A 23,260-nucleotide genomic window follows, 5' to 3' on the forward strand; every position below is an offset into this window, starting at 1 on the left:
TGTATTTGTGGACTAATGAGCGAAACGGTCGCGCTGTGACGATTCTCGGAGAGTTCCGAATATTGATGGTTAAATCAATACTTGAACTATTCCGTGCGAACGCCACAAGCGGGGTCGCTAGGCTTAGTAGCCAGTAATACAGAATGGGTTAGCAGAGGGGAACCTAAGCTAAGAAGAAGGATAGACAGAGAAGCAGGAGAAATGCAAATAAACATGTGCACATGAAAAATAACTCAAGTCATAGTTCAAAAACACATCTATCTCAGTACATAAGCTATGCCCAGTGCCTACTGTGTGAGATGAAGAGGGGAAGATCCAGTTTCCAAAGGCTCGGTACGTCCGTCTGGAAATGGGAATGCAGTCCAAAGTTTCAAAGGGGCTCGGTGCGTCCGCTCGGAAGTTTGGGTTTGCAAAAGTCTTTGTTGTTGCGGCTTCGAGATTCTTCGGTTGAATCCCAAATGCGAGAAGTTTGTTCCACGGAGGCGTGCGTGGATATTTTCTCGCAGTGAGCTCGCCTTAGCCCACAGGGTCCGGATAAAAGTCTTAAGATATGACCAGGCAAGACCTAAGACTTGACGTGAGGAATTCTTTGCAAAGGTGTTTTAAGCTTACAGTGTGTGTAAGATGAACTCAGCAGTCTATGTTTGTTATTCGGCCAGATATCAAACAATACTTTGTCCAAATGTTGCGCAAGTTGCTCTATGCGTCTTGTCCGACCAGCAGCCAAAACTAGAGTGAGGGGCAAGGGGCAAGACAATGGGTTATCAAAGGTCACTGATAACCAGGTGATTGTGAATGGGGCTTTAGTCACAGCGCCTCCTAAAGGAGGAGGACTGAGAACAACATGGCATAACTCTTATACTAATGGTTATTGATGACCTTTGTCTCAATCATCATCAGTTTGAGTCACATGATTCTCTTAACTTTGTCATGAGTTTCTCTGTATAGAGAAGTGACAGGAATTGTACCTACAATACACACACACACACACACACACACACACACACACACACACACACACACACACACACACACACACACACACACACACACACACACACACACACACACACACACACACACGTGTATGTGTGCACGCACACAGGTACACAAGTGTAAACACACGCACACACACACACACATGAATTGCGTCGCAGGAGGGTGGTACATGACATTGAGTAGGTATTTCTTATTGGGGAGGAGGGAGGAGAGGACAGTAGGGGAGAGGAGGAGACGAGAGGAGAGGAGAGAGGTGGAGAGGAGAGGACGGAGGAGAGGAGAGGAATGAAGAGGAGAGAGGAGGAGAGGAGGGGATAGGAGAGGAGAGGGGAGGGTAGAGAGAGGAGAGGAGAGGAGAGGAGAGGAGAAGGAATGGAGGAGAAAAAAGGGAGGAGATAGGAGAGAAGACAGAGGAGAGGAGAGGAGTGGAGAGGTGGAGAGAGGGGAGGGGGAGAGAGGAGAGGAATAGGGATGAGGTAGGAGAAGGAGGAGAGGGGAGGAGAGAAGAAGAGAACAGAAGAGAAGAGAGAGGAGAGGAGAGGAGAGGAGAGGGGAGATGAGAGGAGAGGAGAGGAGGGAGGAGAGAAGTGAAGATGATCTAACCTTATGTCCTCGCCCTGTGCTTGGCCTTGTGCTTCGCTCAGTGGAGGAAACAATAAAGTTGCCGCGCTGTCAGCCTAGCCACAACAACTTTTGGGGGACATTTCCCCCATTCAACATCATAATTGCAAGTGAGAAAAGGACCTTTGAATTGAGCTTTTGCAAGATAGTGAAATACAATTCTGTTGTCGGTGATGTCATCATGAGGCCACAAGGGGGCAAGTGAGCAAGGGAGTCCACATATTAAAGAACCCATCCCAGGGCCCATCTCATTATCTAAACTCCTGTCCTCGCCTTGTGCTTGTGGCCTCGTGCTTTGCTGAGGCCCCACCTCTGTGGAGAACAACAATAACTTCAGGTGTTGTTGGACGTTGAGGTGCTATATGCACATGTATAACTGACTCGCTGAAAAGTGTTTGATGCAGGTCGTTCAAATTCCATTCTTCTTACTTTCCGTTGGTGAGCTCGGATTGGATGGTTCGACTGTTCGAGGGTGGGGCTTTGTGATCGGTCAAATTGCCTGGGGCGGCATCTTAGAGGGGGCGGCACCATCGCGAAACTCCACGAAATTGTTAATTTTAGCTATTAGCAGGTTATTTCTCGACTATAGCAGTATATAACAGTTTGTCATCCCAGAAGGTGTGGCTTCGAGTCCCGGTGGGGCAACTCTACTCCCCTTCACTACATACATTACAAATCTGTACACACTCTCTGTACTGTGTGTGTGTGTGTGTGTGTGTGTGTGTGTGTGTGTGTGTGTGTGTGTGTGTGTGTGTGTGTGTGTGTGTGTGTGTGTGTGTGTGTGTGTGTGTGTGTGTGTGTGTGTGTGTGTAGATGACATCGTGTGGCCGGATGGAGAGGATGCTCTTCCATCTGATGCCCAGGACCTCATCTCCTCCCTACTGCAGACCAACCCCCTAACCAGGCTAGCCACAGGTACACACACACAAGCACGCACACGCATGCATACACGCGCACACACGCACGCACACACACACACACACTCTCTCTCTCTCTCTCTCTCTCTCTCTCTCTCTCTCTCTCTCTCTCTCTCTCTCTCTCTCTCTCTCTCTCTCTCTCTCACACACACACACAAACACACACACACACACACACACGCAGCCACTGCCACACTGGTCTGAAATCTGCTCTTCGTCCTCCGTGCCTGTAGGGGGTGTGGGTGAGGTGAAGCAGCATTCCTTTTTCAGTGGTCTGGACTGGAACTCTCTACTGCGTCAGAAGGCGGAATTCATCCCTCACCTGGAGTCAGAAGAGGACACAAGCTACTTTGACAGTGAGACACTTTGACAGTGTGTGTGTGTGTGTGTGTGTGTGTGTGTGTGTGTGTGTGTGTGTGTGTGTGCGTGTGCGTGTGCGTGTGTGTGTGTGTGACAGGAGACTGGTATGGGCCATCAGTAGTGGCACACATTATCAGGTGAGAGAGAGGGGGGGGCTGTGTGTGTGTGTGTGTGTGTGTGTGTGTGTGTGTGTGTGTGTGTGTGTGTGTGTGTGTTTTGAGTTCGTCCATTTGTACTGCAGTTGTACGAAACCATCCAGATTATTTTGACAAAAGTGGCACCAAATGAATAAGAATGAGCCAAAGCAGAAGGATCTGTGCTATGTTGCGATGCTGACTATTTAGATGGGGTTTAGTATTGCAGCATGAATGGGGGCTTTTGGGAGATATTTCTAAGACATTTTGCCAGTAATCTGAAATGTTGTGCATCTGTTTGGCCAAGAAATGAGCCAAACTAATGTCCATTTTCTGTCTCTCTATCTCTCTCTCTCTCTCTCTCTCTCTCTCTCTCTCTCTCTCTCTCTCTCTCAGCGCGTTCTGATCGCTATCGTCATGGTAACTGTTATGAGGATGATGATGCTGCTGATGAAGAAGCTGTGGAGATACGACACTTCTCCTCCTGCTCTCCTCGCTTCAGCAGGGTACCACCATCACTCCATCCCTCTCTTTCTCTCCCTCTCTCTCTTCTCCTGCTCTCCTCGCTTCAGCAGGGTATCATGTAAGAACCCAAAACGTAATAGCTGCCCATAACGTAATAACTGCCCATAACGTAATAATTTGGGCCCATTTTAAACGTAATAAAGCCCATAACGTAATAACTTGCCCATAACACTTCCCTACCCATAACGTAATAATATTCTGCCCTTAATGTAATAAGTTATTAGGTTATGGGCAGGTTATTACGTTATTGGCCTTACACTACAAAAAGCTTTGATAAAAATAACTATGCTAATAACTTCCAGTACCGTAATAATTTGTGCCCATTTGAAATGGAATAAAGCCAATAACGTAATAAGTTGCCAATAACATAGTCATATTATTACAACTTTATCAGTAAAATAGTAATGTGCATTGCAAACACTGAAGTCATCTGTGCTACATACCTCTCTGAAAACCTCGGCCAATAACGTAATAACCTGCCCATAACGTAATAACTTATTACGTTATTGAGCCGAATGTTATTACGTTATGGGTAGGGAAGTGTTATTACATTATGGGCAAGTTATTACGTTATGGGCTTTATTACGTTTCAAATGGGCCCACATTATTACGCTATGGGCAGTTATTACGTTATGGGCAGTTATTACATTTTGGGTTCTTACACACCACCATCACTCCATCCCTCTCTCTCTCTCCCTCTCCTCCTGCTCTCCTTGCTTAGACAGGTTACCACCATTACTCTCTCTCTCTCTGTTATTCTCACTTCAGCAAGGTTCATTATCACTCTTTCATCTCTCGCTCTCCTTCTCTCCAGCTCTCTTCACTTAAGCAATGTGCCACCCAACCACGTCATCACTCTACACCCCCTTCATCTCTCTCCATGTCTCCTGTGTGTGTGTGTGTGTGCATGTGTGTGTGTGATGCGTATGCCTGTATGCATGTGTATGTGTATGTGTGCGTGTGTATGTGAAAGCGTGTTTGTGCATGTGTGTATATGTGCATGTGTGTGTGTGTGTGTGTGTGTGTGTGTGTGTGTGTGTGTGTGTGTGTGTGTGTGTGTGTGTGTGTGTGTGTGTGTGTGTGTGTGTGTGTGTGTGTGTGTGTGCAGGTGTACAGCAGCATGGAGCAGCTGGTGCAGGTGGACCCCAAGGCCCCGGTGGTGCGCCGGGAGCGCAGCGGTCGCCGTGACGATAGGGGCGTGGCCAAGAGGGAGAGTTTGGGCAGCCTAATGGGGGGGAGGAGCTGGAGAGCGGCATCACCTGAAATGTGAATATGTTTATATTACACTACATTACATTAGATTACATTACATTAAACACTACCGTTCAAAAGTTTGGGGTCATTTTTCCAGTTATTTGTTTGCAACTCAAGTCGCAAACATAGCTTGAAATGGAATAATGGAAAGTACTGAACAGCCACAGGTGAAAGAAGGTTTGATTACCCATAAAATTGGTTAAACTGGACAGAAGAGTGAAATCTAACCACCATAAATTTTCACTCATTTATTACATAGAAATACGTGTTCTAGTCCATTTTTCTACAGACATTTCTTTGGTTTATCAAAGAATGCATGAAACTATTGGACAGCTCAGTGTCTGCCCTTTCCAATGGTAGGTGTATGACATTTGTTGAGTTGCCACCTCGTCCACAAATTCAAGTCAAAGTAGCTGCATGATTTTTTAGCCATCAGAATGAACCTACTTATGAATGCACGATCCATTGTCTCAGCGATGGTTTAGTGTGCAAGCCAGTGCCATACATCGTTGGAAAGTGTAGATTCTCCTCTTTCAAATGATGTGTATATCATCCGGCATTGTATGGATTGACAAGAGCAGACATCAACTTTTGCATGCATGGGGCTCATAGAGCTCATGGGCAATTCTGGACCTCATATCATCCCGGGAATGAATCTGTAGAACCGCAACTGGCTATTATTAATGCCAAAGGAGTCTACACTTTGATTAGTACACCAGACTAGACACTACCTTAGTAAAGGTACACTTTGATTAGTCAAAAGTTAGTGATACATTTTGGTCTATTCTATGCATTGTCTATACAAGTAAATCCACTCAACAGTTACTTTTTCCAATATCAAATTGCTTATTTGTTGCATGCATTAATTTCAGAGAACAACTAGACTGCCTGTGCAGTCGCCTTCGACTGCTTAAGGTATATCCCCGAAACGCGACGCTTCCAGTCCCCCATCATTCCTACCACTCCCGTCCACCATTTCGTAAACGTATATGATACATACAGACGTGACATGACGTGCATAGGCTTAAAACCAAACGGCTATTGTGAAAATGAAGCAAAAAATGGGGCAAATGGTAATACTGTTTTAATGGTTCAGTGGATATACCACATTAGGTACAGTGTAATAACCAGTGTAACAATATTTAATACAATGTAATACCAGTGTAACACCGCCATTTTTTTTAACTTACATCATGTGTTTGTGCGTAAATGGTATTACATGGTATTGCATATTGTTACACTGGTATTACACTATATTACATGGTATTGCATACTGTTACATTCGTTATTACACTGTACCTGATATTGCATATTGTTACATTAGTATTACACTAGTATTACATGGTATTAAATATTGTTACATTGGTTATTACACTGTACCTAATATGGTAGATTCACTGAAATGGTGAACCATTAAAATAAGGTGTTACCGGGCAAATCAATCCACCCAGTCAGAAGCTATGGGCCAAATGAGAATTCCGCCATTTTTAAAGTGTTGTCTTCCAAACTCGAATCAGTTCATGAACCTACCCTAGAGCATTCACAGACAAAATCTGGGACAAATCCATCCACCCGGTCAGTAGTTATGGGCCAAAGAATAATTCGGCCATCTTGAATTCAGCCATCTTGAAAGTGTTGACCTCCAAACTCGAATCAGTTCATGAACCTATGCTAGAGCATTCACACACCAAATCTGGGACAAATCCATCCACCCGGTCAGAAGTTATGGACCAAACAAAAATTCGGCCATCTTGAATTCAGCCATCTTGAAAGTGTTGACCTCCCAACTCGAAGCAGTTCATGAACCTACCCTAGAGCATTCACACACCAAATCTGGGACAAATCCATCCACCCGGTCAGAAGTTATGGACCAAACAAAAATTCGGCCATCTTGAATTCAGCCATCTTGAAAGTGTTGACCTCCAAACTCGAATCAGTTCATGAACCTACCCTAGAGCATTCACACACCAAATCTGGGACAAATCCATCCACCCGGTCAGAAGTTATGGACCAAACAAAAATTCGGCCATCTTGAATTCAGCCATCTTGAAAGTGTTGACCTCCAAACTCGAATCAGTTCATGAACCTGCCCTAGAGCATTCACCCAAAAAATCTGGGACAAATCCAAACATCCGTTCAAAAGTTATCGCGTTAACACGAAAGACCTTACGCGGCGGCGGCGGCGCATACAAAACCATTACATCCCTGACGCTCCACGTTTCGGGGATATAATAACTCTATACACTGATTTTATACCAGAACTGAAATTGAAAAGGAATAAGCTTAACTGTCAGAAAGAAGCATTGTGGGAGGAAAGTGTGGTGACCCCAAACTTTTGACCGGTAGTGTATATGAGTTCTATTACATTACATTACACTGCATTACATTACACTACACTACACTGCATTACATTAGATTACACTACACTACTGTATATGGGCAGACTGGGGCTGAGAGAGAGGAGCTGCAGAGCTGCATCACCTGAGATGTGAATATGATTAGAGTACATTTAGGCCTGTAACTATATGGTATTTAAAAAAATTGGTATCACAATTTCTGGTGATGAAAAAACTTAATTTATAGCCCTGGTAATACAGTATGCAAAGTAATCGTCAATCGTATTATATTAAGAGGAAGTCTTCAGTTAATTTGTAGTCCTGGTAGTACATGTATGTAATGTGATTGTAACAACATATTGTGTCACACTAACAGGAAGCGTCTGTCGTGCTGTGAGTCTCTGTACTTTGGCGATGGCGACTCAAGCTCCAGCTCCAGTCCTCCTCTTGGGGCCCGCCGGCGCTTCTCAGCCCTGATGGACAGCGCAGCACAGCGCCTGGCCTCGCCTCTAGAGGCCGACACTGAGCCCCTCTCTAGACACACCACCAGCCTGCAACGCCTGGCCTCACCAGCAGAGAGCGACGCTGAGTGCGCCTCCACAACCAACATCTCCAGTACCACCACCACCACCACCAGCAGCAGCAGCAGCAGCACTAGCAAAGCTAGCGACTCCACCACCACTAGCACTAGCAGCGTTAGCATGCGGCCAAAGGGCGTGTCTCTGGAGGGAGGGACCCCGGTCACCACAGCAACCGGCACAGAGGGCGGAGCCAGTGGTCCAGGTGAGTGTGTGTGGGCGGGGCCTGTGGCCTGCGTGTGTGTGTGTGTGTGTGTGTGTGTGTATGTGGGAGGGGGGTGTAGTGGGGAGGCATGGGCGGTGTATTCAATGAGTGCGTATACATGCAGTTCAGTATCCCGAATATATGAGGCAATATGAGGCAGCGCCCTAGGCACTGAAACACAGTGCCCGAAATGCACAAGTGCGTGATTTGAGACATGGGCTGAATCTCAAATGGTGCACTTGTGCACTTTAGTGTCCATGCTTCAGTACGTATGCCATATTAGTTACGCACTGAAACATAGTACCCGAAGTGCACAAGTGCGCCATTTGAGATCCAGCCACAGCCTCTGACTATACTGTATTGCACTGTGTCTCTCAGGTGTGCTGTCCAGGGACACGCCCACAGATGCACTGTCATCACAGGCAGCCAATGAACAGCCACCATCATCCCTGGTGACCAATGAACAGCCACCATCATCCCTGGTGACCAATGAACAGCCACCATCATCCCTGGTGATCAATAACCAGGCTTCTCTGTCGTCACGGGCGACCAATGACCTGGTCCTGAGGAGAGCTCGGCAACAGATGATTGGTTCAGAGGCTGAGCGACGGACCTCCCGTCCCCCTAGCAACAAGGTCATCAAGTCGGCCTCGGCAACCGCACTCTCAGTCATGATCCCAACAAGTAAGAACTCTATCTATCTATCTATCTATCTATCTATCTATCTATCTATCTATCTATCTATCTATCTATCTATCTATCTATCTATCTATCTATCTATCTATCTATCTATCTATTACATTACACTTAGTTGATGTTTTTTATCCAAAGCGACTTACAGATATTACAGGCTATTGGTGATAGGCCCTGGAGAAATGTGAGGTTTGGTGTCTTGCTCAAGGACACTTCAGCCATGGATGGAGGTGTAGGGAGATGTAAGGGCGGGATTTGAACCTGCAACCCTGTGATCTACACTGCCGTGCAAAACAAGAACGCGGTAACGGAAAATGGTCGAAAAAATATATATATCGGAGATGGGCTTTAAACTACCTAATTTGTCTTGTGTCAAAAAATGGTGGTCCAACACCGTCCCGTTTTAGAGAAAAATAATTTCGAAAGTGCAAAAATGATAGCCTAGCGCAGCCAGACCCGTACAGCAAAAAGCTGTTCAATTCAATTTGCGGTCGCTAGGGGCGTCTAGATTTCTAGGCTACAAAAATGACCCAAAAAAAGTTACTGTGGTGTTGTTGAGTTACTCCTGCACTTCCCAATGGGAATTGATTTGGGAGTAGACAGTAATACTAGCCAAGAACGCAGTATCTCCTGCAGTAACTCCATTTTGTGGCAGTAATACCAGCCAAAAACGCAGTAACTCCGTTTTTTGGTAAAAAGACACCTAAATGTTTTTTTCTGTGGCTTTTTGTGTGCATTTAATTTCTATCCTAAAAAAGCATTACCAGGAAGTGTCACCACCACTTTACCGACAACACAGTTGTCGCGCCATATAGGAAACTTTGAAGCCTTTTTTCTCAGTTTGCAGTTTTCAGGGTTACTGCATTCTTGTTTTGTAGGGCAGTACAGTCCAAACCCCCTACAGTACTGTCAAGCACAACACCAATATATTTGTAAGTAGGGACAGTGTGAGTGGTCTCTCCCTTCTCGGCTGTGGCAGAGGGTGACTGTGACCTAACATCAATAGACATTTCTTTTGTCTTTTTGTGTTTAAAATTAGGTTTGACCCATTACAGCAGTCTGAAAACACATTTTAAATCGGGCCGTGATCACTTTCTCACTCCTCTAGGGTCCATCCTCTATCTACCTACCTATCTATCTATCTAATGTATCTGCTGTGTGGCTGTCTGGTAACTCAATCTGTGGACAGTTAACAAAATAGTTTACATTTTATACTGTACCCATTATGGCTGATTTCCTCTACACAGTACAGTTAAGTACAGTTGACTAGTTTCACCTACTCAGTACAGTTACGGTGTAAGTACGGTTGCGGGACTTCAGTGTGGTAACAATGGCAGCTTAGATGGCATGTAGGATGGGTCTATGGGTCTTCTCTTGTGTAATTGTGCGTTTTTGCATGCAGACAACTCACAAATCGTGAGTCACACACACACACATGTAAGTGAAGTCAACAATCACACCATTGTTTATCATTATGTAATTCTGGAAGGGGTGGAGACTTAGGCATGGAGACAAGGGGTAGAGACTTAGGCACTCAGAGCCATAGAATTCAGGTGTGACAGCTGGGGTACAGGAAGTTGGTTGGTGACATGATTGACCTAGATTCACATAATTCTAGGCAGTGGTTTCTCTTATCTTAAGACTAAGGAATAACCACTACATAACAAGATAAGATGACTGAAATGAATTAAAATGAATGACATTTACCTTTGCTGCACTTTCTGTGTTTGACGCTCACTTCCTGGAACTATTTTTGGAACTATGTCAATGGAAGTCTGTGTGTCAAAGGCTCCATGAGCTGCCATTTTTTGTGTAAAAAATGGAACAGAGGTCAATAGGATTAGCCTAACTGTCTTTTCCCATGGCTGAACTCCTGTATCCAATATGGCTGCTGTCGAAGGTCCTGAAATCCAAGCTCAGGAACACTGGCCTCTCATGCTGATCTGCCGCAAACAATAGCAGACCCCGTTTCCCATGCTCCTCTCTTCTAGACTGACTTGTGTTCATGGTTATGGAGCTGATGGGACTTGAAGTCTAAAGGAGTTTGTGTTATGCAGTAAAAGCAATCTTTAATGTTGCCGCTGTCCATGGTGCTTGATTAGTCTCAGTGCGCTGTCCAAGGTCCTGACAACCCAACACTGTGCTGTGCTGAACTGCTCCATTGGACACTTGTATGACAGCAGCAGTTGGACATTCAGATGGTAATAATGCCTTGTACTGGACCATGCTGTATGGGGCCACACTTCCTGTTGTTTATGTCTTATGCTAAATGGAGATATCTCTCTCTCTCTCTCTCTCTCTCTCTCTCTCTCTCTCTCTCTCTCTCTCTCTCTCTCTCTCTCTCTCTCTCTCTCTCTCACACACACACACTCTCTGCCTCCCACCCATCCAGTGGAACAGCATGCCGGCTCCCCATTGGCCAGTCCCATGTCTCCCCGCTCGCTGCCGTCCAATCCCTCGTCACGTGACTCCTCCCCATGCCGGGACCTGTGTCCCACGGTGACGCTGCTGCGTCCACCAATCAGCATCCAGCGTTCGGGGAAGAGATATGGCTTCACGCTGCGCGCCATACGCGTCTACATGGGGGACAGTGACGTGTACAGCGTTCACCACATAGTCTGGGTACAGCATACATACACACATGCGAACACACACACACACATACACACACACACACACACACACATACACACACACACACACACACACACATACACACATGCACGCACATTTACACATAATGTGTCATCATGGGAGATAGTGACATATACAGCATTAACCATAGTCTGGGTACAACTGAACGCACACACACACACAAACACACACACACACACACACACACACACACACACACACACACACACACACACACACACACACACACACACATGTCTACATGGGGGAGAGTGACGTCTAGTCTGTGCACAACACGCATGCACGCACATACACACGTGCGCGCACACACACACACAAAAAGTACACAAAGTACACACACACACTGTTGGCTATTGGCTGATTGACTAAAGGACTCACTGTGTTCTTGTCCAATTACCAATCACAGCATGTGGACGAGGGTGGTCCCGCCCAGGAGGCGGGGTTATGTGCCGGTGACCTCATCACCCATGTGAACGGGGAGTCTGTGCACGGATTGGTCCACACAGAGGTGGTGGAGCTCATACTGAAGGTGAGATGACCTTTAGGGGGCGCCTAATGGCCCATTCCAGACCCAATCCAAACTAGTAGGAGATCCCACTTATCCCACTTGCATATTTCAGCTCCCCTTCCTGGCAGTTGAAGTGGGACTTCTACAACCATAGCAACCGTCACGGTTTAGCCATTAATTGTATGGGTTTAGCTGACTTTAGCGAGGTGTTTTGATATGAGCCAAAATAGCCATAATAGCTATTATTCTGACATACAGTATGTTACATTTAAGTTGAAACAATATCATGTTATAACATGCAGAAGATGTTGAATAAAAATGACTGTGTTTTGAACAGCTGTTTTTTCAGTAATGATAAAGTCTATCTACCTTATCATCAGCAGTAGAATAACTGGTGTAAGAGCCATGTAATATCATTTGCTAGACTAGCCTACTGCTGTACTTACACCTTGAACTTACTTAATTATGTTGTATATACTGTACAAGAATAGCACATTATATTAAGTAGCTGGTACACCATTTACTCCATTGCACCTAAGAAACGTTGGCCAAGCAGTGGCCCTACGGCCGAAATGACGCGGTTACGTCTCTATGCCAACGGTGGGCCAATCTCGGGCCAGCGGGCAAAATGTCGTAGGGCCAGCGTTGGCTCACACCATCAGGCCAACGATATGCACCTTTGGCTCACAACGTTATGCCAGCGTAGGGCCAACGTATGCCTGCTATCTGGGTAGACTGTGTTGTTACTGAAAAACATGGAAGAAGAACCCACCACAAACTTGATCCAACCAGCACAGTGAGCTGATCATAAGACAAGTACACAAGTCTACTAGTTACTCAGATATGTTACCTGTGAACAGAAGAGAGACGCCCAGTGTGACTGCCCAAGAGCTGCGCAGTGTGCCCAAAGCCCGTCAAAGGTCTTGGCGGACGGCTGCAATGTCCCAGTTTACACCAAGCACTATCAAAATGTCCTGGTTACAGACATTACATCGCCATCAAGTTGTATTTCACAGTTGAATATGGCTTCTAATCAGCGTGTGTAGGCCTATACAAGAAGTGTAGGCTACACACATTTCCTATGAAACGCAGCCAAAACGTGTGCCTGGTTCTAAGTTTTTGACGGACGTAGCAACAATAACTAGGGGGCGTGGCTTTTGCGAAAGGTGAATTTGCCAAAAGGGTAACATTTGTGAATGGGCAGCATGAATTCTAGAAATAAACAAAAAACATATTACACAGTGCACCTTTAAAAACGGCTTACAGTCATCTTTGCATTGCGCTGACAGAGTGGCAACAAGGTCACCGTGACGACCACCCCCTTTGAGAACACGTCAATCAAGATAGGCCCTGCCCGCCACTCCGCCCAGCAGTCCAAGATGGCGCGCAGGAGCAAGCGATCACTGGCCAAGGAGGGGCAGGAGAGGTAGACACACACACACACACACACACACACACACACACACACACACACACACACACACACACACACACACACACACACACACACACACACACACACACACACACACAAATGCAGACTGATGTTGGATTGGAAGATTTCTCCCTCTTCTGTTTTCTCTCTCTCTCCGCTTTAAGAAGCATAGTTTCGTACGATTACATTTCATTACATTGCATTTGACAGACGCTTTATAACCAAAGCGACTTTCAAAAGAGAGATTACCAAGCACTAATGTCGTTCTCTCTTTCTCTCTCACTATCTCTCTCCTTCTCTATCCCCCCCCCCTCTCTACCCTCTCTCCAGAGTAAGAAGCATAGTACCCTGTTCCGTAAGATCACTTAACCCTCATGTTGTTTTTTCTCTCTCTCTCTCTCTCTCTCTCTCTCTCTCTCTCTCCCTACTTCTCTCTCTCTCCTCTCTCTCCCTCTGTCATACCCCCCTCTGCCCCCCCTGTCACTCTCTCTCTCCGCAGTAAGAAGCGTAGTTCCCTGTTCCGTAAGATTACTAAACAGGCCAACCTTCTTCACACCAGTAGGAGCCTGACATCCCTCACACGCTCCCTCTCTTCCAGCGAGAGCCTGCCTGCCTCTCCCACACACACACTGGCACAGGGTAAGACACACACACACACACACACACACACACACACACACACACACACACACACACACACACACACACACACACACACACACACAGGCACAGGGTAAACACACACACACACACACACACACACACACACACACACACACACACACACACACACACACACACAAAAAGCGGATTGCAGTGCCATTGCATCTACATGAGGCTTCAGAAGATGAGCCTATTGTATTGTTTGTATGTAAAGCAAATGGTCTCTCTCTCCCCTCTCCTGTCTCACTCTCTTTGATTCTTTCTCCTTCTCTCTCTCCCGCCATCTCTCCATCTCACTCTCTCTCTCCCTCTCCCCCCCTCTCTCAGGCCTGTTGTCTCTGAGCCCCTCTCCTGCCTCCAGCCTGCCCAACTCCCCCGCCCCGTCCTCCTCTTCCTCCTCCTCCTCCCCGGTGCCCTCCCATCACTCCTCCCCTCCTGCCTCCGCATCCTCCTCTTCATCATCCTCAGCATCAGGACCATCCTCCTCCTCCTCGTCCTCCTCAGTAGTCCCCCAGGGCCGCCACATGCGCCCCTCCTCGCTGCACGGCCTGTCCCCCAAGCTCCACCGCCAGATCCGCTCGTCGCGCTGCAAGTCTGCGGGCAACATGCCCTTCTCCCCCCTGGCACACACCCCCTCGCCCCCCTCCCACCAGCACCAGCAGCATGGCACCACAGGCCTGCTAAACGGTAGCGCTGGTGGTGGTGGTGTTGGTGGTGGTCTGTCCACCCATGGCTTTCCCCCGCCGCCGCCTCCCAGCTCCAAGCTGCTGCTGGGCCACTCTCCTTCCTCCTCTTCATCCTCCTCCTCTCCCTGCTCCTCCTCCTCGCCCGTGCTGGGCCGGGCGCGGCCCAAAGCCGGCGAGCCTCCGCGCTCCCCGCTGCTGAAGCGCGTGCAGTCGGCCGAGCGCCTGCTGGGCTCCTCTCCGCTCTCCTCCTCCTCCGGTGCCTCCTCCTCCGGTGTTGGCTCCTCCTCCTCCTCCTCTTCCTCGCCTCCCTCCTCCTCCTCCATGGGGCTGGGCCTGCTGCTGGGGCTGGGCGGCAGCGGCTCCCCGGGGCCAATCCGCAAGCACAGCCTGGAGCTGGGCGGTCTGGGGTTGGCCGAGCTGCGCAAGGAGGCGGGGTTTCTGTGCGGCGAGCCGCTGCAGCTGCAGAGCCTTCCGGAGACCGAGGCAGAGACCCTATTGGCTGAGACCGTGTCCGACATGCCCATTTCCCCACATCCCACGCCCATCTCGCCCGCCAGGACCACTTCCTCCTTGTAAGTTGCTTTGGTCAAAGGTGTAATGCTAAATGCAATGTAATGTAAATTAATGTAATGTAGTGTAATGTTAATGTAGTGTAGTGTAATGTCATGTAGTGTAATGTAATGTAATGTAATGTAGTGCAGTGTAATGTAATATAGTGCAATGTTAATGTAGTGTAGTGTAGTGTAGTGTAATGTGATGTGATGTAATATAGTGTAGTGTGATGTGATATGAAATGTGATGTAATGCAGTGTAATGTAATATGTTAATGTATGTGATGTGATGTAATGAAATGTGATGTAATGTGATGCTTCCTCCTCCTCTTTCTCCAGGGCCTCCTCGTCTTCCTCCTCGTTGCTGCCAAGGAACACTGCCGCCATCGTCGCCGCCACTCCATCACCATCATTGTCATCATCGTCATCATCGGCAACCTCCTCGTCGCCCCCGGAGACGGGAATCCTGGTGAAGCCAATGAGGAGGCTCGGCCGGCAGGAGTCACCCCTGAGCCGGGACACCCTGCTGAGGGAGAGAGAGAGGGAGAGGGAGATGGAGAGAGAGAAGGAGAAGGAGAGAGAGAAAGAGAGAGAGAGGGAGAGAGAGAGGGAGAGAGACAGGGGCAGGGACAGAGCGAGAGAGCGCGAGCGGTCGTGGGACGCCACCCTGGGTCGCTCTGTTGCCAGGCTGGACAGGTCCTGTTCCCCCAACATCCCTACGCCTGCACCCCCTACGGTAGCCCTCTCCACAGGCACCCAGACCAGGGACCACGGCCAGCCCATCGACAACACCTCAACCCTGGGGAAAGGAAGAGTCAGTGGACCCCTCAAGACCAATACCACCACCCAGACCAGGGACCAAGGCCAGCCTACTGACAAGAACACAGCCCTGGGGGAGAGGGCAGTCAGTGGACCCCTAAAGACTACCACCACCACCACAACAACCAAACCCACCAGTACATCCGCCAACACCACCACCACCACCATCAGTGAGGCATCCCTACCACTGCCACCATCCGATACAGCCATGTCCAATGCTGACCAAAAGACTACAGATACCAGAATCGCTACCAGCGTGGCGATTGCGGACCCCTTGATGCAGAAAGTGTCCTGGAGAGCAGGTCAAACTGTTGGATCCCCGGCAGCTGGTCCGTCGCAGCAGAAAACTACACTTCCCAGAGTTCTCGGAGGTGTGGTGAGCCAATCAGAGAAGCCCATCAGCCAGCAGACCCAATCAGACAAGGCCATCAGCAAGCAGAGCCAATCACAGCAGGCCATCAGACAGCTTCAGCCTCAAGCCGACAGATTCCAAACCAAAGCTACTGGAACGGACGTTGTAAAATCTGCTGAATTGGTTCTACCGAGTGGCGTTCCGCATGCTACAACTTCTATGGTCGCGGATGCCCTCTCTCGACTCCCAGTCGAGTCCAGGCCCAGAAGCTCCAGGGCCAGGGGACTGCTCCCGGCCAGCCCTGCCCAGCTGCAGGCTCCAATCCCGGGGAAGATGCGGCAGGACAAGGGCCTGGGAGCTGTGGGGAGCAGTGGTGGCTACCGCGTCACGACAGTGGTGGACTGGGATGAGATAAGACAGCTGGAGGTGCTCGAGGAGTTCTCCCCCTCCCCCAGTCCCACCGCCAGCCCTAGCCCCTCCCCAATCACCATGCCTGGCCAATCACAGACACTCATTCCCATCCCTAACCAATCAGAGCGCTCGTCTCTCTCCACCGGCAACCGTTCCAACCAATCGCAGCCACCCATTGCCACACCTCACACAACGTCTGTCTCCCCCAGCCACTCAGTGCCGCAAATACAAGTGGTGGCTAAGCCACCAGCACCAGCTCCTGGTTTTGCCCCGGCTTCTCCACAGAGCCAGCCTCGGGAGCACGGTGACCATAGCAGCGACTGCCCCAGGGAGAGTGCAGCGGGGCAGGCCGGCCCCACAGGAAAGGCTGGGGACGAGGGCAGGCCTCCCGGAATATCTGCATCTGCTGTCGCCGCCACTGCTCTTGCTGCCCCACGGCCTTCCTCTTCCCCTGTGCGGCCTGCCAGGCCTGCTGCTCCCAGACCCCCGACGTCCACAGCTAAGTGACTCCAGAGCCAAGTTGACACAAGAAAGCTCCCGCACACTGTTGACATTTGCAGCGTTTTACATGCAACGTTTCTATCTAATGACCTTCTTCAAGCAATTCAAGGAATTCAAGAAATTGCTTGAAGGAGAGCAATAGACCGAAACGTCGCAAGTAAAACGCTGCAAATGTCAACAGTGAGCGGGAGATTTCCTGTCTCAGAGTTGGTGACCCAGTGGTTCCACTCCTATGCACCTGACCTAAGGAGGTGTGCAAGAATTCTACAAAATAGTACTTAATCTAAGTGTAATAGACACCAACGCCCTTAGATGCCCCTTCAGTGTATGATAAGATCATAGATCATCTAGCCCCCCCGCCAGGTTCAGAAGGTCAAATCCCTTCCACACATTATATTATACTGTATGTTCCAGCCAATTCAATGAACCAGCTAATCCCACTTACCACACCCCTTCAGGTAGGGTAGAAGAGCTAGTTAGTGTAATCGACTGCATCAGCAGCACAGGCAGAAGGAGTATCTGGCAGGATTTCTACTTTCCGCTGTGTTCTCCTCAGCATAGAGCCCCCTGAGCCCACACTGACCCTGTCAGGTGACGTAGACTGTTTGCGGTCCAAATGTTGTGTTGAAATCGGTGAGCAGCAACAGTTTTCAGATTTTCCTTCCTCTTCTTCTATACGTCTTTGTTTGATCCAGCACCTGTTTTACTGGATGTGCGCGCATCCCTCACACTACAATCAATATAACCCCACATTGCTCCGAGGACTGTAACCACTACCCTGTAAGGTTGCTTTGGATGATGGCCTCAGCTGAGTGTAACGTGATGTAATGTAATGCAGTGGTCTCCAATTATTTTCCCCCAAGGGCAAAATTATGTTGCGCAAATGAGCCTGAGGCCCAAACACGTCACCCAACTGTATGGCCACAGATAGAACACATATGTTTTGATTTGTTCCAACCTCATGGCGGGCCAAATGTCTGCCATGCCCGGGCCGGATCTGGCCCACCCGCCACGATTTGGAGACCACTGATGTAATGTAAGAGGATTGAGGACACACCAAAGGAATTTAGGATGGCAGGACAATAAAGTTGTAAAGCCCAGGCACAACAACTTTTGGGAGACATTTCCCCACATTCAGCATCTCAATGGCAAATGAGAAACTGATCTGCGCTTTTTTGTGAGATATTGAATAAAACTTGTGCCATCATCACAAGGCCACAAGGACCTGTCAGTTTGGATAAAGGAACATTTATACACGGAGGAACTCTCAGACTTCTAGCAGCGTTTCTCTATTGCAATCTACTCTTCTCTACGCTTTGGGGCTCACTTCTAACCCAATAAACAACACAACTCAAATCGTCAACAGCAATGCACGCACGCACACACATACGCACACACACACTCACACTCTTGATTTTTAGAAAACGATTTCAAAGGCCAACTTGGTAGAACTTTTATTTGATGGGGACCATGACCCTGGCCCTCAGTTGGAGACTGCTCTACCCCATTGCGTTTGCTTCCCAGAGGACTGATGCTGCGGTGGACTGGTCCTTACTGGACTGCAATGAAAATTCTACTGATTGCCTTGAAGTTCCTGTGATGAAAATGTAATTTTGTTACCATGATGATTTAGGGCAGTTGTTGTTGACCCCCCCCTTAACTTTTATGATGGGATATGTATCGATATACAGTACTTATTGTCCTACGTACATGCACTAGAAGTGTGTATGCTTGTGTGTGTGTGTGTGTGTGTGTGTGTGTGTGTGTGTGTGTGTGTGTGTGTGTGTGTGTGTCTGTCTGTCTGTCTGTGTGTGTCAATGTATGAACTGAAGCTGGGAGCATAAAGACCAAATCCAGACCGTAGGGGACATTGGAATCCTGTGTTGCAGGCTTGCTATTGGCCAAGGGGATATTGGAATCTTCTGTTGCAGGCTTGCTATTGGCCAAGGGGACATTGGAATCCTGTGCTGCAGGCTTGCTATTGGCCAAGGGGACATTGGAATCCTGTGTTGCATGCTTGCTATTGGCCAAGGGGACATTGGAATCCTGTGCTGCAGGCTTGCTATTGGCCAAGGGGCCATAATTTTACCACATCATCATTTCGTGTTCACCAATCACCAATAGTCACCCCCTTGTCCCACCCCACAAAGCTGTTCCCAGGGCTCAGAATCTGCAATACAGGGCATTTTACCAGTGGGGCGATGAGTCCTCAGGGACCTGTTTTTGTTTTGTTTTTTTTTAGGTCCACTGCACACACACACACGCACACACACCTGTGCAACTCTCAGACACTCCCACGTGGACCTTGACTAAGAATACAACAAACACATTTCCAAAAAAAAATCTCTGGTAACACTTTACTTAAAGCCAACATTATAAGCGCATTTATAACAAATTATAACGCACATTATAATTACTTACAACGTATTATGACTACACTCATAATGCTTCATGATGCTTTATATTAACAGTTATGAATAACTATGAATCTAGCTTATAATGCTTTATAAATCCAAGGGTGTCATGAGTGCTCATGACTGGCTATAAACTACAGGCTGCCTGATGGGGCTTATAGTACATTATGAGTACCTATACCCCTCTATGCACAGACCTGGATGATAAACTGTCATAAGGGCTCATACGATGCTATAATGTTTCATGTGAGATCATGAGTCCTCAATGTGTGCTCTAAGTAAAGTGAAGTTCATATGGATGCATCTATAATGCACTGTATAATGCACATCTATAATGCATCATAATGTACTGTAAGCCCCATCAGGCAGCCTGTAGTTTATATCCAGTCATGAGCACTCATAATACCCTTGGATTTATAAAGTATTATGAGCTAGATTCATGGTTATTCATTACTATTAACATAAAGCATCATGAAACATCATCGGTGTAGTCGTAACGCGTTGTAAGTAATTATAATGTGCATCATAATTTGCTATAAATGCGCTCATAATGCGCTATAGATATGGGCTTCATAGAACGTGTTACCAAATCTCTTTATCTATCTTTATTGTTATTATAAAAGGTATATTTCACACACAAACATGATTAGTATGATTTGCACAGTTCCCATATCCACCATGCTCCTCATAACTATTCTAGTTCTTTTTAACCCTTTGAGGAGTAAAGCTCCCCCTCCCCCTCCCCCAGTTTTTCTAGAATCTTACTTGAACATTCTACAGATCTCATCAAACTCTGTGTTCATTCAAAGTCCTTATGACATCACGGTGAGAACTTTCGCAAAACTCTAATTACATCTACAGGTATGTGATGGTACCCAGGCTCCACCCTCGCAGTGATGCAACAACTTCGGCTCAGCTTCACACGCTCAGGCAAATTGTTTGTTCAGGTACTTTCGGGTTCCCTCCACAGCAGGAAACTCCACCCACTTTGTCGGGAAGCAATCAACTTTGAGCATTTCCAACCGTCCTGGGTAGAGGCGTGTTGACGTGATTTAAACAAAGACGTTCTACTGGGACTAAGAAATGTTTGGTTTAAACTGTTTGGCTCAGCCCTCGACCAGTAGCAAACCAAGGGAGATGGGTCAACCATTCCGTTTAAGAATGTTACTTGTTATGCTCTTGGTCAGACCAAGTCTTGAAGAGATTTGACAGTCATGATAATCAGGCTAATGTGATGGTACTCCTCAAAGGGTTTGTGAGGTAGGTCAGTAGTAGCATAACACAGCTTAATACAGGTATTTCCTAACAACCTATACATATAGAGAATATCATAGTGGTCTCTTTACAATAATTAACTCCTTATGTGCCACAGGCATAACCCAAAATAGATAACCATAGGCACCATACTCCAAGAACGAGGTGAGGGGAGGAACCATGACATTGAGCTTCCTTGTGAATACTTAATACAGAGTACTTCCCCATCACCCCGTGGGGAAAAAAAGTTTGTGACAGCCCAAGTGTGGCTACCGTATGTGTGTAGCCTACTGTATGTATTAATGTATGATGCTAATGCTAACCAGAGCTTACTTGACTACCTGACTTATGAAGATGTGAAAATATGTGACAGCCCCAGTGGGGATATACAGTACGTGTACTGTATGGGTCATTCACGTTTTAGTACTAGCACATGTCAAGATGGTGCAACCTCAGATAATGCCACTATTACAGGTCATATGATTTTTGTTGTTGTTGTCTTCACTGGATGATCTAAGAAGCATATTCATTGCTTGTACATTAATTACAGTTTATTCATTCATTTTTGGACTCTAGCTCTGGTTGTGCCATCTTATGTCTGCTACTAAAAGAAAGCTATTTACTGTTCGATGCTAACATTAATGCTAACCAGAGCTAGCCTTGCTACCTGATGTTCTCTCCTTACAGCAGTGGTGGACGATTGTACTGCTCTGTCAAAAACGCTCCGTCGCTCACTAGTGTTGTGACGTTCGCGAACGAGCCAATTCGTTTGAACGGCTCCCAGAAGTGAACGATGGGAACAGGATCACATCAAAACACTGAATGAATAATGGCTTTGAAAGGAACGAGCCACTATGATCCGCAACCCGTCAAAGAGCCATACTAAACGGCAGCCTACTATAGAGTATACAGTATACAGCCTACTATACAGTGCAGTATTGCCAGACGTCTCAGTATGCAGTACTTACAGTAGTATGGTTCCCTTTCCTGTGTGTCAGTCATGTTATCTATTCCAACTCAAATCTAAAAGACTCTATGCACATGGCCATGGGAATTTTCAGTTAATCATTCGTTGACTTATTTATGGTGAGATGCACTTAATAGATTTATTTCTGTTGGATTCATGCCCTGTTCCTTTTAGGTGTTGTTGGCCTCTGTTATGACGATGATGGTGTAGTTTGACAACAGGCCTGTCTTTCTCTAGGGAGTTCTGACAACTGTGGATATCGACCAAGAAAATAGATGGCATTGATTTTGTCTGTGGCAAATAGGCAAATACAAAACAAGTTATTACTAACAATTGTAAATTATTTTAAATTGTATATTACTATTATTGTTATTATTGTTATGTTTTTGTTGTTGAAATAAATTTCCTTCAGTGGGCCTGTGGTCTCTGCATTTTCTGGGGCAATTGAAATTGTTTAAATGCAAAATAAATCATCTACTAAACTGATTCTTCAATCAATTCAGTGAATTCACACATCCATTCTGTACAATAGGCTGCTCACCAAATTGATTGTTGTATAGGTGGACCTCTAGGAAACTAGCTTCCCCTATTTGGTTAGCTTGATTGCTAACGTCAAGATGCATCAATCCAATGTATTCCGCAGATGTTATAAATGTGAGATCTTAGACCAAAGAGACAAACGTTTTACTATAGGTTGCCTAAACCATTGAGAACTGACTATGTTTATAGGGTTGACGTAGCAGCCTACCGTAGTTTAGCTTGTATGTCAGTCCAGGCCAGCTAATTAGGTTTCTGACGGCGACGAGGTGATGTTTAACGTCTTCTGTGGCATCTCGGTAGGAATACGATGGAGATGATAATTATACTTTATGTTATGTGGGACTGGACTTTGTTGTACATTTCTTTAATAAGTCATAAGGCTTGATAAATTATCATTTGAATGCTTGTTTTTTGTAGTTCCATTCACATCACAAGGCGAAGTGACCATATCACATCCTACTGCAGTTTTCCAGCTCAGTTTCGATCCACTGCTCCTGGGACTTAGCCTATACTTAAAATAAAATAAGGGTAAGTCGCTTTAGATATTTTAAAAAAGCATCAGCTAACTTTAATGTAATGTAATGTAAACAATGATGTCACAGACGGATCCCCTTATTGGTTGAACATCACACACTGATGAGGTATATTGAAAAGGACTACTAGCCTGTAAAATGCCATGCTGCTTCACACCATCGCTCTGATCTGAAAGACAGCATGGATGCCTGAGGTAGAGAGCCAATAAGAGAGAGCCCTACAAAGGCAAATTGCAGTAACTATGCCAACATTGAAACTGAGAAAAAAGGCCTTAAAAAGCCTTGGTATTAGGTTGGATATTGTAGTTACTGCAGATATGATAAAGCAATATCTCTAAAATGGGACGCA

The 23,260-nt window shown here is 46.8% G+C and overlaps 1 protein-coding gene across 1 annotated transcript in view; it reads left to right on the plus strand.

The window, feature by feature from the left end:
• The window catches only part of LOC134458436 (microtubule-associated serine/threonine-protein kinase 1-like), a 65,362-nt gene extending 50,216 nt beyond the window's left edge, over window positions 1-15,146 (plus strand). Inside the window, exons 25-36 of the mRNA XM_063210754.1 lie at window positions 2,434-2,535; window positions 2,771-2,893; window positions 3,428-3,537; window positions 4,665-4,822; window positions 7,523-7,929; window positions 8,308-8,613; window positions 11,015-11,244; window positions 11,684-11,806; window positions 13,075-13,211; window positions 13,720-13,846; window positions 14,267-14,531; window positions 14,664-15,146. Of these exons, the coding sequence (XP_063066824.1) occupies window positions 2,434-2,535; window positions 2,771-2,893; window positions 3,428-3,537; window positions 4,665-4,822; window positions 7,523-7,929; window positions 8,308-8,613; window positions 11,015-11,244; window positions 11,684-11,806; window positions 13,075-13,211; window positions 13,720-13,846; window positions 14,267-14,531; window positions 14,664-15,145 (2,570 nt within the window). The 3' untranslated portion in view covers window position 15,146. The remainder of the gene's footprint in view (window positions 1-2,433; window positions 2,536-2,770; window positions 2,894-3,427; window positions 3,538-4,664; window positions 4,823-7,522; window positions 7,930-8,307; window positions 8,614-11,014; window positions 11,245-11,683; window positions 11,807-13,074; window positions 13,212-13,719; window positions 13,847-14,266; window positions 14,532-14,663) is intronic.
• Window positions 15,147-23,260: the final 8,114 nt, after the last annotated feature.

Source organism: Engraulis encrasicolus, chromosome 1, assembly GCF_034702125.1.
Source record: "Engraulis encrasicolus isolate BLACKSEA-1 chromosome 1, IST_EnEncr_1.0, whole genome shotgun sequence".
NCBI lineage: Eukaryota > Metazoa > Chordata > Actinopteri > Clupeiformes > Engraulidae > Engraulis > Engraulis encrasicolus.